This window comes from Oncorhynchus gorbuscha, linkage group LG12, assembly GCF_021184085.1.
Source record: "Oncorhynchus gorbuscha isolate QuinsamMale2020 ecotype Even-year linkage group LG12, OgorEven_v1.0, whole genome shotgun sequence".
Lineage (NCBI taxonomy): Eukaryota > Metazoa > Chordata > Actinopteri > Salmoniformes > Salmonidae > Oncorhynchus > Oncorhynchus gorbuscha.
Window position 1 is genome coordinate 25,564,847 of NC_060184.1, and position 16,071 is coordinate 25,580,917.

The following is a 16,071-nucleotide window of genomic DNA, read 5'->3' on the forward strand; positions in this document are numbered from 1 at the left end:
TAAGAAAGAAATTGTTAAAATAGCAAACCAGGTTATAAAAGGCATGCTATACATTGAAACTACAGAGTATCTACTTAATTTGCTTGTTTAAAGACTTGTTTGTGTGTGTGTGTGTTTAAATGTCTGTCTCTCTGTGTGCGCGTCGTGTGTGTGTGTTTAAATGTCTGTCTCTCTGTGTGCGAGTCGTGTGTGTCTGTGTTTAAATGTCTGTCTCTGTGTGCGCGTCGTGTGTGTGTTTAAATGTCTGTCTCTCTGTGTGTCGTGTGTGTGTTTAAATGTCTGTCTCTCTGTGTATGCACACATGACTGTAAGTCGCTTTGGTGTGTGTTTAAATGTCTGTCTCTCTGTGTGCGCGTCGTGTGTGTGTTTAAATGTCTGTCTCTCTGTGTGCGCGTCGTGTGTGTGTGCAATTGTACGGGTTGATGTCTTTGCGTTGCACGTCCTTCCCTTTTTAACAATGTTCACCTGTTCTCGGGGGTATCCTTTAATATATTTTTGCCTCTCTTTGTGCTTTCTGGTCTTTCCCCTGGGCTTTGTTGACCTGGCGACCTCTCCTTGGCACAGTGGCCTGGGCCTGCCGTGGAACCCGCCGGGCCCTTTGATGTGGCTGGCAGGGAGGTCTCCAAGCTGGACCTGGAGTGTAGGGGGAGAGGGGAGGCAGAGTGGCCGTCCGGGGACTGCCTAACCTCTAGGCCACTAAAGTGCTGAATCCTGCTGGAGGCTCTCTCCTGGGGGCTGGGGTAAGGGGGGTGAGAGGAGTGATGCAGTGGGGGGGGGTGTCTCTGATGGGCGTCTGAAGAGCACACCAACATGCCCTTCTCCAGAGTGTCATGTTCTGTAGCGATGCGGAGCGAGGCGATAGCATTGGTACAAGTCTGTATGCTTTCCTCCTGCTGCTTAATGTCCTTGCTGTCTGACATGTCTGCGCTGTCCTGGCGACTTCCTGACCAGGGTAAGGACGGGCCAGGGGAGGGGACCGGCGTCCCCCGAGAGGAAAAGGATGATGACACCATCCTCTCCTGGCGCTGGGGTGAGTCAGACGACCCGGTGGAACCCCTGGACCCTCCTCCTCCCTCGGCCAGGTGGAAGGAGACCTCGCTGGTGCTGGACTCCTCGGACGTGCTCTTCTGCAGGGGGAGGCGGGCGGGGTGGGTCAGGCCGGTGACTGAGGTGGGCACGGAGTGCACCATCTGGATGCCACCGATGGGGATCATGGGGAAGGAGGTGCGGACCTGTTGCTGGGAGTGCAGGGGGAGGTGGCTGAACAGGCCCTGGTGGGACAGAGGGGACTCCTGGCTGCTGTGGGGAGGGGAACCCTTATTCTGCTCCTGAAACAATACAAGGTGAATTCAGTACAAAGTATAGTGGCCGTAGATCAATAGGGTCGATCTTAGTATGCAGATGATCTCTGAAAGTTCTAAGTACTAAGTAAATGTTACAACTATATGCAGCAAAACATCTCCACTGTGGTACACCTAATGATGTATAAAATTTAAAATTTAAAAATGTGGGTTCGTACTGACTGAGAAATTGTGAATGAGGAAAAGAGGGATTGTAATGGATTTTGAGAAGATAGGAAAAATCTGCACCTACACGACAAAACTATTACCAGCTAAAAATAAGTCAAATATGAATATTTGAAAATGATACAGCTGAAGCGGGCTCCATGTCATGCTTTATTTAAACTGGGGTTCCTGGAAAGTTGGGTTTAACAAGACTCGTAAGAACAGAAACAGCAGTTATTAACCACTGAGTGATGAGCCAAGCTATGGCAGCCTTATCTGTTTATCACTCAGTTCCATGGAAACAAGCCAGATGGCATGGAGAAGAGAAGAATAACTGCACAGCACAAGCACACTGTACCTATTTTACCTATTTCCCCAGGGATTCTTAATTAGCCATATATAGAAATAGAAATGTCTGCAGATAGAGTAGCACTATATGGTGGTCCTTCATGGGTCCATTGTACTTTAACTTTAAGTTAGACTCTCTAAGACGGTTGTAGGCAGAGACCATTCATTAGTTATCATACCGTCAGTAAGGAGCTGTTTATGAAGGCTCAAGTGCAGTGTGAATAGAATAAAATAGAAGAGAACAGTTGAATATGTTCTGGAACACTTACTGTCTCCATCTCTGAGTGGCTCCTACTGCGCTGGCCCAGTGACACCATCTCTGAGTCTAGGTGCTGACTTAGACTCCAAGGGGCACTGTGATGGTGCATTCCCCTCCTGGGGGAGACAGGTCTGATCATGCCTCGGTGGTGACTGCGCGGAGACAGCTCCCTCCTGCCCCAAGGTCCCTGGCCGGTGACGTGGGGCGTCCGGCATGGGACAGGGGCGAGAGGTGACCTCTGGCGGACAGGTCCCTCCGAGGCGAGAGGTCCCTCCTGAAGGAGATGTCTCTCTTGGGGGAGATGTGCCTGAGAGGGGACACCTCTCCGTGGGGTGACAGGCGGCCACGGGGGGACAGGTCCCGTCGGGGGGAGAGGTACTTGCGTGAGGAAGTGGTGGGGGAGGGCTCTCGGAGAGGGGAGGACCCCAGGCCTGGAGAGGAGAGGCGAGACGGGGACAGGTCAAAGGACGAGGAGCTGTGATCTGTGGACAGGCCAAAGTCCTTGTCCATGGAGCTGGGTATGTCTAGCCTGTTCTTATAGTCCTCGCCCAGGGCGCCCTGCAGCAGACGCTGATACTCTGCCATCTGGCCCTGGCCTGCACGCTCGCTGGGCACCATGAGCTGGGTGATCTGGATGCTGGGCAGGCTGGTGAAGTAGCTGAAGATGGGAGGTTTGGGGCCGTGGCCCAGCAGGTCTGAGGAGCAGGCACTCTGAGAGGCCGCCACAGCTGTGATGGAAAGAGACGGTATGCCATAGGGCTGAGGGCTAGTGCTTCTGGAGCGTGTTTTCGGCGTGGAGTCGCCATCGTAATCGTCGTCATCGTCTTCATCATCATCCACCTCATCCCCGTCATCCTCGCCACCATCAGAATCGTCAGCGTCTGAGAACTGGTGGTCCGCCATAATGCCTGACATCTTCCCAGACTCCCTCTGGCCATCCTCGCCATTGTCTAAAAGGAAACATATTGGTTAATCAACCGTTGATCCAGTCGCTATGCAAATGCAATAACAGTAGCCTACTTTATTCTGCAAGACAAATAAACGGCATTTAGTGCAGTCTTAACAAGGAAATGGGATATAAAAACACAGTGGGACTTTTTGTATTTATGCGTTTTACAGATATTTTACAGGAACCACAATTTATTTCAGATGGATTGAATAGGTCACTGGAGTTCTTTTATACTCTATGCAGAATGATGGGATTCAAGCAGGGAAAATGTGAACTGTGTATCTTAAAGTTGGATATTTTACATAAACCTGGCAGAGAGGCGGCTCCTGTTTTTCATTATGATAATTGTCCCTCAAGAACCGCACCAGTGCAACTTACAGGGCTCAGCATTTATGAAATATTGGCTCATCTCTGCACAATGTGCTCAGTCAGTCTGTCTGATTCATACCAGCTTCCTCGGCATCAGGATCCTCCACAGATGTCACTGACACCCCGAGCTCCAAGCACTTCTTCATGTGGGCTTTCGACTTCATGTGTTTTGTCAGGTTTCCTGAAATAAGAGTTTTACAACTTTTAAAAAGTCTTACTGGAAGCAGCATAGGACGTTACTGAAGCAGAGAGACAGAACCTTGCCACTCGCCTAATGCAATGTAAACCCAAGTCTGTATTTGCAGTTCTACATAAATCATTTTCCAGTGTGAACACGGTTTATGTTTGAACTATCAGGTTAAATTACTTGAGAGGAAAAGTGTACATTCATATATATCTGGTTATATGAAGTGGAAGAAGGAAACCCACCTTTGGTTTTAAAAGCAAAGTTGCAGAACTTGCAGACATACGGCCGGACATCGGTGTGTGTGCGGATATGTTTCTTCAGCATGCTTGGCTTCTTACAGCGGATCCCACACTCTTCACAGATGTACTTCCCTCTTCCTCTGCCCCGCACGTAAACATAGTCTTCATTGGATTTGTACCTGAAATCATAAGAGGACCAGATTTTTCAACGTTATTGGAGGATATTGAGTATATCGAAGCATGTGTTAAGGGGGCAAATATCAAGTACACCAAACAGACCACTTTACATTGGGAAGGTTTGCCTTCATACTGCTTAGAGAAAATGATTCTGCTGCCAAATTCAACTGGTCAGAGGTATATTTACAGCTGTTCCCTTTTATGAAATGGAATTCTTATACATTTTCTCACTGTCCATGGTAATATCATAAAAGAGACATTACAGATATGTGATTTTGAAAACATTTCAGATGATTGAAAAACTAATTTGGAAATCTATTTTTTGCTTGTACCGAAGCAAAATGTTACAGTAGCCTCATCCACAGTAGTCAATGATACCCTTGGCTGTTAAACAACAAAACTTTGCTCTACTATATTTCTATAAAAACAGAAGCCTATACTAGTAACTCCTTTCAACCACATTTAAAATACACCTGAAAAATACATCCCGTTTTTAAAAAATAAATGTGAAATGTGAAGTACTAAAAAATGTGAAGTAATTTACAAAAATCAGGTAATACTTCATTTCCAGTTATCACAGTCATTGTATTACCATTCTCAAATAATATAATCTCTGAAGAAGTGGTTTCAGCCACCAGGCAATAAATAAAGTGCTGTTCATCTTCTGCGTTTCACAAAACTGTACATTTTGTGTAAAAGTCACAACAATATACACATTTAGGCAGCCTCCTCGAAAAGGTGCCACACTGATATTAAAAAGCTTTCAATTTTTTTTAATGGCTTATGGCAGCCATCTTCACATACCCTCCTTCAAAGATTTTGATGCGAGTGGGCTCAGCCTGCTTTGAGGAGGCCTCCTTCTCTCCGTGGTCCTCCTTGACTCGATCCCTGGAGCTCAGCCCCTTGATTTTCTTCCCATATTTGCTCACATCTAGCTGCATGAGCTCTGGCTTCATCTGCAAGTGAAAAACATGCATAACACTCAGTTAAATCCTCACAAACACACAAAAACACTTGATGGCAGATGTACTGGAATGTTTGCTTCAAAATAGACTTTTATCCCAGATTGGTTTCTAATATCGTAGGAGATTTCAAACTCTCTAAAGCATGCAAATTCTAAACCTTCAATACTTATTTAGTAACAAACCGTTAACCACCCATTAACCAATAAATACATTAACTATGAATAAATGGCATGCTGTATGTGACGTGTGATTACCTGTTCAAACTTCTGCTTCCAAGCAAGAGAGGACACAAGTTTTCCAGTCCTGGGTTGATACATAGCAGCCATCGTGTAGGTTTCTGTGTTCTTCCTCTGCTTGGAGCAGAGCAAGGCCAGAGTAGCCTTGGTGCTGAGGCTGAGAGGGTTGGGGTTGTAGGAGCTGACACACCAGGAGCCATAGACAGAAGTCAGGGGAGTCGTCTGAGCGTCGTTTGGTTTGGTGTAATTCAGGAAGCACCAGCTGACACTGGTTGTAGTGCGAAGACTGGGGAACTGAAAGAACTGCTGAACGTCGGCCAGATCTGTGAGCATTAGAGTGCTTCCGGCAGCACCCCCACTCTGATTGGCAGCCAGCTGCACCAGCATGTTGACAGGTATCTTGCTGCCCATGAGTGGCTTGGCTTCCTCTGGAGTGTCACTGGAGGAGACCATGAACTGTGGGCTGCAGCTAGCCTCTGGGGTGGAGTCATCTACGTCCAGCTCCTCTGGAGACTCTCTGCCACCAGGAAAGTCCGTCACGATTTGCAGAGGGGGAGTGAAGCTGTCAGCTGGTGGCACATCAGGTATGTGAGGTGCGTTGGAACGCACTGGGATTTTGGTGGAGGGGAAGTCTGCTGATGGGGAGGAGGACATCCTCTCCTGATCGTCCATTGAACCCTCGCTCTTCAGAGGGGCACACTTTGATAACTTACCGCTGTCTTTCGAAGCACTCAGCTCGACAGCGCTCAGCTCCTTTACAATCTGACCGTACATCTTCTCCTCCTTGACCCGTTTCTGCTGTTTGGTCTCTATAAAGAGTTCCAGACTACTGGCGGGTGATAGCATCCGCTTGCTTCCCCCAATACTGGAGGACGCATCCGTGGTGGAGATGGTTCCTGATGTCAACGACAGCGGAATTCCCGTGTTCAGTCTCCCGTGTTCAGTGTTCAGATCCGTAATATTCCACAGTGGATAACGTAGAGCTCCCTCAGACTGACCAAGGATCTGAGATAAATTGAAGCCAACGCCTTGCTTTGAAACAGTGCAACCTGTGGGTGAACTAGATGATACACCCTCTGAGCATATGACTCTTGCTGAATAAGTGCTCTGGCCATGGTTAGCTAAGAGTTGTGAAACACTTGTGTACATAACACTTCCGTAAGATGGCACTTGAGTCTGTATCCTAACGGGGACTAGCATACCTGGGAGAGATGACTGTGAACCTGCATTCTGAGTGGCGAAGATTGGCTGGACCTGTTGCAGGAGCACCGTGCTCTCGGTGAGAGCCACTTTAGACGGTAGAGATCCGTAATGCTGGGCCTGGGGGGAGGCTCTGGAGGGATACTGATAGCTCTGACTGATAGCACCGTCAGCTTTTGCATCGCATTGCTCCTGAATCTGCTGTAGCTGATTAAGAGGTGGGTTGGATTTCTGGATCATGTGTGGTAGACTAGGCTGTCTGATATGTAGTTTCTGTAACTGGTGTGGCTGGAAAGCCAGATGCTGCTTGTGTCTCTGTGTGGACTCAGGATGCCAGAACAGACCCGGCTGACATGGCAGGAAAGGCAGTGAAGCCAAGCTGTTCTGGAGTGAGGAGTATTGCATTGTTTCCTTGCTCATGAGCTCGTGACCTGGATGCTCTCCTTCAGATGACTGTTGACTTGGCAGACGAGATGACTTCTGGAACAGTGGTGAGTCGTCCTGGCTGTCCTCACTAATGCTCTGTTGCAGAAGATGATGATGTGACCCTCTCTTGGGTCTTGCTACTTCGCTGGCTGATGCACCGAGAGAACTTTGAGAGGATGGGGGGCTCTGCCAAGATGAGGGTCCATGGTCCGAGTGCTCTTGCTTGACAGTAATTTCGAGACCACCATGCTCATGCACCGCAGTCTCAGGGTAAACGCTGAGGGATGCCTGCCTTACTAGGTAGCCCCGTCTCCGATCTTTCATGGCTGATGCACTGGAGTAAACCTCTCCCTGTCTGGATGATGTTGAGAGGCTACCATAGTCGAAGGACTTGCTACGGATCTCTGGGATCTCGGTGGGCAGAGCGCTGGGAGCCTGTTCTGATGAGGAGCGTCGCATCTCCCTCTGCTGGTGATGGCCGGGGATAGTGAGAGAGTTTCCGCTGTACTCAGACTGCTTGCCAAAGTCCTCCTGCTTGGACGGTGACACAGACTTTAGGCTCTCTTCCCTGTCAAAGGACATAGAGAAGCTGGAGCTGTGGGACAGGTTGCTCTCCTGGCTGGGGCTCCTGGACAGGCTGGTGCAAGACTCAAAGCTGGACTCCCCAGAGGAGTGCTCCAGGTCTGCCAGACGCAGACGCTTCTTCTTAGGAGGCAGCTTCTCCGCAGGGAGCTGGGACAGTGTCTCACTCCTCTGGGGCCACTGGAACTCTTCAACGTGCTTCTCCGGCTCCTTGGTCAGTACATCAGGCTCTTTCTCTGGTTTGTCTGGCTCCTCTGTCACCCTGATTTCAGGCACTTGGATGTTAGGCTGACGTACCAGTTTGGGGGGCATGTGACAGGGCTGGTTGGATGAAACTAAATCACTGTTGCTTTGCTGCTGCAGCTCCATGCTCTCAGACCTCAGGATAAACTCTGGGCTCTGCACATCCTCTATGTTCTCTGTATCTGACTGCTCTGAATATTGGCTGGAGGGTTTATCTTGCAGGTAGGCTGGGTGCTCGAAGGACTCTGACTTCTCAAAGGAGTTTGGCCTACTGAGTGAGTTGGTGTGCTGAATGACAGATATAACATTGCCAGCTGCCTTTCTGTCAGAGTCTGGGACTAGCACTACGTCCTCTGAGCACATGCTACTACAGCATGTTTCAAAACTGTCTGATTGGCTATGTGCACTGTACATAGATCCCATGGATCCCTTTCCAGTAGGTGTCCCCCTTGAACCCTCTTGACTACCGTGTTTTGAATCATAATCTCTGATCATATCTACTGAGCCACTACAACTACTGTCGTACTGGACAGGGCCATCCTCCTCATCTCCTACACTCTTTTCCTTCCTGCGTTTACGAGTGGCAATCTCTGTCATTCCCACTTTAGTACCATATGGGCTGTATGCTGTATGCTCTGGCACCACAGGACTGCGCTCCCCTAGCTTTAATGCCACGGATGGGGCTGCGTTCTTGGGAACGTGTCCATAGGTTTCATAGTCGCCATGCCCTTCATGTGCTGAATGCTCAAAAGCTGCCTGTCTCCTAAGCCTCCTCAGACCGGCAGCACCCGGGTAGAAGACATCATCAGTGGTCATCATCTCGTCAAAGGAGTGGCTCACTCTTATCCCCGGTGGGACGTTGAGGTTGGTCGGGGATGATGTTGGCATTGAGTTACTCCTAATGAGTGTCCCTGAATCAGAAGGAGTCTCTAGTAGACCTGTGTTGCTTTGGCAAGGGCCTGTGGGATACTGCTTAGGGTCAACACCTGCTAATAGTTGCACTTCACCGCTATCATTTCGGAAAAAAATATGATCCTCAGATATCTTCCCCATTACTATGTTAGTGTCTTGGCCAACAGTGGCCATGCCTACTGCAATGGATTGTCTAGATCTAGCAGAGTTAGGTTTGTAATACCAAGTCCGACCAAACATGATCTCCTCATAGGACTTTGCGTTTGTGTTGGGAGGGCTGATTTGTTGCTCTGCACTCTCTGACCGGGAGAAGTAGCCTGAGTCTGTGCTGCCTTTGCTGTGTGGACTCAGAAGGTTCAGGGACTGCTGGGACTGCTGGTCTGAGTCCTGTGATCCCTTCTTCTCTGTCAGTCTCAGAGCCAGTCTCTGTTTGATAGTGGGAGAGTCATCCACGCGGCCAACCTGGGAGCTGATGTGAGAAGCCTTGAGGTCCGTGAATGGGGGGCACTCCAATGCTGTTGGTGGGACCCCTTGTTTTGGGACAATTAGGATAGGCACTTTCATGGAAGCCATAGCTAGCTCCTCAGCTGAGTCAGCATATGCCGGCTCCCTACCCTTCTCCATTGTGCTTTTGTCCATCTCAAATGATATCTGGGGAATAGGGCTGCCTTTGTCCATAAACATGGAGGCCTCTGCAGTTTCCTCGTCGGTGTCTGTGCTCTGTTCACCGTCTGAGTGTACTTCCGTCTCTCCCACTGAGGATGCCTGATCCATGTCTGTGCGTGAAACTGCCAGTTCGGAGAATGGGACTAGTCCTGCTTTGATGGCATGGGCATGAGATTTCCTGTGTTTATACAAATTACTCTTGGTTTTAAATGAGAACCCACAGGGGACACAAGGGTAGGGGCGTTCCCCAGTGTGTGAACGAATGTGCTTCTTCAGCACGCTGGGTTTAGCACAAGCCCTTCCACAGTAGTGGCAGATGTACTTCCCTGGCTTCTTGGGTTTCTGCTCCTTCTTGTATGCCTCCTCTGGTGGCTCCGGCCCTGACTGGGAATACTGGCCAAAAGAACTGGGTAAACTGGGAGATTTCTGACGAGGGAAAACTCCATGGGCACGGGAGTGTCCAGGGAATATGTCGTCGGATGGGAGCTGTCCAGCGAAGGGCCAGGCATGGGCCTCCAGACCGGGCTGTGGCTTGGCTCCGGACAGGAAGCGCTCTTGCATGGGTTGTTGTGGGTACGGTTGTGGTAACTGGTAGGCGTAAGTACGAGGGAAAGCCTGTGCGTACTGACTATCTTGAGATGACTGACCCATTGCAGTTGATAGCAGCTTCCCAGAGCCATACTTTCGTGCTGAGCCAGTAATATTGCTGCCACTGGCACCACTTTGAAGGATTTCGCGATGCGAGTGCCTCTTTTCCTCCGGGTCAGCAAAAGTGCTTCTTTTTGTGCCAGCTGAGGGCTCAGAGACCCACTTCCTTTGTAGCTTCTCCCGGGGATCCTTGGTGCATTTTGGTCCAGCAGCAGATTCACGTGGCTCCATTGTCCCGCTAGACGTCAGTTGGGTTTCTCAAAGGTCAAATGTCAGATGCTGTCACACCTGGAGATCTTAAACAAAGGGGCCTTCCATCGCTGAAGTTGTTGGGTTGTTCCACATTTGAGTCACGAAGATCCTCTATAGTCTGCATCAGAACACTTTCTTTCTGTCAGTCATACTGTAGACTTGCTAACATCCCTCCAATTTTCTGTCTGCTCTTTTCGTGATCTGAAAACGTAAACAGAATATATATATATATATATAAATGCCATGTACTGTGAAATAAGACATGATCTTAAAAATCCTGATTGGGTACATATTTATTATTGAACACTTACCGGTCTTTAAAAAAAAGTGCTTCTTGATTTCTCTCTTTTTACAACTTCCAAAAGAATCTTCACTTAAGACCTGGAGAGAGGAGAGAGAAAGAATTCAGTGATTGAGACAAAACACTCACTGAGAAGTCACTGTTAATAACTTATGTCCCTGGGATTTCCCTCCATTTTCAAATAAATGAATCCCAGTTCGGTCATCTATATTCTCATGTACAGTGGCATGTAGTACAAAGAGTACAGTGCTAAACTAAACTGAAGTTGACTGAGTGTAGTTTCAAACTGAACCACCTCCTCTTGCTAACAGTGAGTCATCAGTACCAAATAGGCCCACGTAGTTCCTAAAAGACACAGAAACTATAAATAAACATTTGTGGTTCTATTTCCGAGTGTTAATGTACAGAAACCACACCAACACCTGAATACAGAATGAACTCCAGTTTCTGAGGCTAACATGCTGAACCTGCAAGTCTATGCTGTGGATTTCCTGATTTCAGTTTTTTTTTCTCTGATTGCGACAGACACACACACACAAGGCCCCTTTGCTCTGGCGCTGCTGGGGTAAGAGCACGAGAGCTGTGTGACGCGGGTGTCTGGAGGCCAACGTGAGAACTAAAAATAGCCCGGCAGAAAACCATTGGTATTTTTAGCACCGGAAATATTTACTTTTGGTCCGTTTTTGTTTTCATTCTCTTCAATGCTGTTGCACAAAAGGAATGTGTGCAAACACCAGAGGGGTACACCACAAAGCAGGTTCAAGAAGCTAGCCAGCTCACTTTGGATTTCTTCTTTTAAAGAAGCTTGAAAAACGGCATGGTCTAATTGATTCAACAAACAAAAAAGCATATCGAACTTTTAACTTTTTTTTAATGAACCACAAAATCAACAGTCATTTCTGGTTGCTTATCAAAGTTAGCTGACTAACTTTGATCCAACCTTTCTAGTATACCCCTCTGGACATCCCATAAGCCCTCTGTGGAAGCCTGAGTTTCGCAACTACAGTTTCGCAACTACAGTATAAGTGGTTGGATGGAGGTTCGTTACAGGCCAGAGCCCCTTTCTGTAAATATCACCAACAATATCGTAAAACACCCATATATGTTTAAATTAAATCAAAAGCCAAATGTGTATGTTTCAAAACAGCCATGTTTTGCTACGTTTAAAAATAGGAAAATACAGAAACGAGTCTCAATTGAAACACACCTGCATGAACAGTTGTTGATACCAACTTAATGCTTGATTGACAGCTTTGTAAAGATAACGTAGATATAGATACATTCAGAGAGAGATATTCAGAGAGGAATAATAAATAACAAAGATGTCTAAACCTAAAGTACTTGTACCTGCCTCTTAACTCCTCCTAGCTTATTTTCACAAAATATATTCTCAATTGCTAGTATTTTGTGAAATAAGGGTCAACGGACGCAATTGAGCTTCATGATACCAGAGCAAACCTATAACTGAGTGGAAAAGAGCAATCTGTCTAAGCTGGAGTCAGTTTCATATATCACACTTAATGGCGGCTACGTTGGCACACCCCTCGCCCCCTCTCCCCTCTCCACAATTGGGAGCATCTCCTTCCTTTAATGAATCTTTCTAGCTCTGCCGCTGGCCACCAGGGATGTGGATGCAATGCTGATAAACACAGAAAAGTATCTCTTGTTAATCTATACAGATCTGCTACCATGGTGCTGAAGCATAAGCTTAACATTTTGTAAATCAAATAAAAAGTTTTGAATGGGTTATATAAAGTGCTATTCATCCCAACTAAAACCCTGTCCTATTTGCTGACTGAGTGTGGGTGAGAATATTCATTGGCATCTGTTTCAAGTGGAGTACCTGGAGGAAGTGTGCGTGGGACAGTGACAGAGACAGTGTGTCAGGGACACTTCGCTCTATAGAAACGGAACATCCTCAAAGATATAAACAGAAACACTCCACTGGATGATTCAAGCATTTTATGTAACATCTCCATAGTCCAACAGTACATCATCTGATATGATGGCCCTCTGCCAACAACTGATGCCCCTGATAAGGCAGACATTTTTATTATACAGTACACCGGCCCCTACAGTAAGTTTCTGCACACACACATCAAGCCATGCACTACATATACCTCCATCAACCCCTCCTCCCCCGGAGGTATGCATAATGGGGGAGGACAGAACGCTGAGAGAGAGCCTCTGCCCACCTTCGGCCCATTTCTGGTTTCTGACTGGGGATATACGGGGAGTGTAGGAGGCTGCTAGTCTGGGGCAGTGCCATGCCCTATACACTGACGCACATCTCCATTGTGAAAAGATCAAACCTTACAGAGGCCCTTTAACTCTAGCAAAATACGTCCTCTTTCCAAAGCAGGGATTAGGTATTGAGCATTTTTTGGGCAGGCAGATTCAGGAGAGAGGATTATATAATGTTGTGCTATTTTGTGTGTCAATCACTTATGTGTGGCAGCCATAGTTATCCTTAAAACATTCGGCCAGCCAAGATGCCACATACCAATTTGAAGTGCTTGGAATTCCTTTCAACACTGAAATAGAGAATAGAGTGAATCCCGTTTTATTTTTCCTTCCCTCAAATACCAACATCTGAAGTTAAAATGAACCATGACGCCATATTTCTCCCTGTCCAACCAAAAGTTCAATGCAGGACAAGAGCACTGTAAATAAATACACAAACAAAATAGTGTAAATAAACGTCTTAATAACAGTCTTTAACACTGTTATTATCGACTGCTCTGCTGTTTTAGACCTGCCAGCTTTACATGTTATAACACAAATAGAGACAATTCAATCAACCTCATCTGGTTCCAGTCCCATCTCTCTTACAGAGTTTGGCAATTCAAAAATGTGTGTAATTCCTCTAGAAACAAAGGTTAGTCACATGTGCAGACGCCTGTGTGCTTTGGTTATCGCTTCAACCAGAGGGCCATTTGATTAGCACAGTGGCCTAATTCAGTTGCCCGTCTGTGGGGTTGACCGTGACACACCCACCAGCGTGCGGTGGCGGTGGCGTGTTTTTAGGGCTCCGGTTACCCCCTTTTGTTAGTCCTCCTGGTGACATCACATTCACAACAGCCATGTAGGCAGGCACACCGACACACACACACACACAGGCCGTTTCTGATTTCCCTGAGCAGAAACAGGCACAGTTTCTTGCACTTTCCAGGGCAGACTCTGAATAATTCAAGGCATTGCTAATTGTTTCCATTCAGTAATTACAGCGTTTATGGTAGTCCTGCCTAGAAGTGCATCATGGTCAGTACCTCAGCCTCAGGAGGCCTAACGAGACCCCCAACTGAAACATCTTATTTATTTATCTGTGTGTTGGCTTGTTTCATTTTCTTTCTTTGTTTTTTCCCTCTGGCTTTTATGGGAAGATAGAACTGGCATAGAAACACATACATATCTGCATGCTATCGTTTCGTTCTCTTTCCTTACAGTGGGAACGAGAGGGGAGCTGGGTCGGTGTGCTGTGGTCTTTGTTCCAGCTATCCAGCTCATTAGGGATGGAGGCAACTTTAACAGCTCCAACTGGCTTTATCAACTGCTAGCTGTGGGAAAATGTGAAAGGGCTCTGAAAATAGATTGAGGCAAGGCTCGTACAAATAAAGTATTGTGTGTTTTAGGGACGCATCTGTCTCAACGTTGCCTTTCACCTGAACGGGTTCAGGGAATTATTCACAATGTGCTGTATTCAGAATCACTTGGTTCCCAAATGGACTGCGTGTACATCATTGACAGAGCACACATGTTTGTGCGACTATAGAAAGGACTGAATCAGCTGTATTAATGATGCGGTCTTGGACACACTTCTCGGTTCTGTTCATTTGTGGCTCTAAAGGTGAACAAAAAGTAGCTTGCATGGTCTTCACCAGTCTGTATCGTGTATCAACATATTTCATATTGACCATGACTAAAATAGAATGGAATACAAACATCAGCAAAACAAAGCACTATAAATAAAGGCCCCTCGGCCCGCCAGGAAAAAAAAACATTTGAAACAGAAAATATCCCTGAATCTTATTGAAATCCCAGCAATAACTATTTTCACACTTAAACTTAACTCCCAGCAGCTTGGGTTTTGACAGCATGTGACGGGCACCATTTGCACAGCCAGCAGGTTTGGGGTGTGATTTTATCCCCTGTAAGCAGGTTCTGTGGATGCATCACCCAGGCTGTTTGCAAGTCAGCCCCCGGGAGTGTCATATTGACTCCTCATTAGGAGCCCAAAGATGAAGCACAGCCTGGAGCCGGGAGAGACTGCAGCTGGGAGATACTGCAGTCTGAGACTGTGAAGAGGCAGAACGCAACAGGCTGAAAAACCAGGGGAGAGAGAAAGACCATCCATCGCTCAAACAGGTCCAGATGATCATCAGAGCCAGTTTGGCCTGACAGAGCAATACTAAAATTACAACTACAGTGTACAGTGTATTATAGAAATGTATAAGATGGTATGTGTGAATGGGCAATGTCTATAGCATGATGGGATGGATATTTTGTTTCGGGACAAACTCTCTTCTGATTAAACTACTAGGTACAGGATTCAGACAAGAATCCTATCCAAACAGGCATCCATCCTGTCATATCCAGGTCTATATTTCCAGCAGCAAGTAGGAGGTTTAGCTAGGCAGTTGAAAAGGATGGGAGGGGATATTTTTAACGTAGAGGATGTGTGTGTGTGAGTGGTGAAAAGAGAGAGCTGCGCTCTGCGTAGGTGAGAGGTTTCGGCTATTCTCATTCAGACTGGCTGAGGTGAGGAGTGTGGGTGACACTTCCTGTTTGAGGAACAAGCCTGAATGCTATGCAGCAGGGTGACCAAACTTATGAATTGGCGTTACGAAAGAGGCTGGTTACACAAGCTGGCTAGGCGGCTGGTCGCTCGCTCTGCTCGGGTCACCTCGACTCTCCGTCTGTGTGGGGTGAGAGTAGGAAGATGGCAGCTCAATAGGCATAGCAAACCACACCTTAAATTGATGTGTGAACTGTGTGCAGCCCTGCAAAAGGTACAAACAATATGATAGTTGTTCCACCTTTACCTCTGACAGGCCAGGTGGAAATTCTTGCTTCTATTTGCCTTTGTTGTTGTGAGATACCGCAAACATATTTGGCATTGAACCAGTAAACATCATCCAGCAACAAATTCTAAACATATCGACGTTACAAAAATCTGGGCGCTGTGTTGTCTCTTAACAAATCGCTTTGTGCCAAATCTTCACTGGGCCATGACACCGGCCATTAAATAAGACATGGATATCAGCCCCCATGCCTGATGATGTTACTGCTGATTGTGATGAATGTTATCTGCTCATCCAAGAATGCTGGGCCATTATGAACAAGTCATCTACAGTAGGAGCACCGGCTATAAACACTATCTCTCTCCATGGTGCGGAGCTAGTCAGACACTCAGGCCAACAGCACACACCTCACCTCACAGACACTTGCCCCAAAGACACCGTTTGCTCATTTGTTTATGAGCTTTTGATTGGTGCATCCATCCGGTGTCTGATCTGACCTCTCCCTGGCTCTCTCCCAGAGGACATTAGTCAGTTCTAGAGACCAGGATCAGAGCTGTTGGTGTTGGGTAAAGGACGACAATACAGA

The 16,071-nt window shown here is 47.1% G+C and overlaps 1 protein-coding gene across 1 annotated transcript in view; it reads right to left on the reverse strand.

Moving 5' to 3' along the window:
* Window positions 1-328: 328 nt before the first annotated feature.
* hivep2a (HIVEP zinc finger 2a) overlaps window positions 329-16,071 on the reverse strand; it is a 77,055-nt gene continuing 61,312 nt past the window's right edge. Inside the window, 8 exon segments of the mRNA XM_046291617.1 lie at window positions 329-1,328; window positions 2,123-2,292; window positions 2,295-3,062; window positions 3,510-3,611; window positions 3,860-4,035; window positions 4,838-4,989; window positions 5,253-10,364; window positions 10,475-10,544. Coding sequence (XP_046147573.1) covers window positions 462-1,328; window positions 2,123-2,292; window positions 2,295-3,062; window positions 3,510-3,611; window positions 3,860-4,035; window positions 4,838-4,989; window positions 5,253-10,142 — 7,125 coding nt within the window. The 5' untranslated portion in view covers window positions 10,143-10,364; window positions 10,475-10,544 and the 3' untranslated portion in view covers window positions 329-461.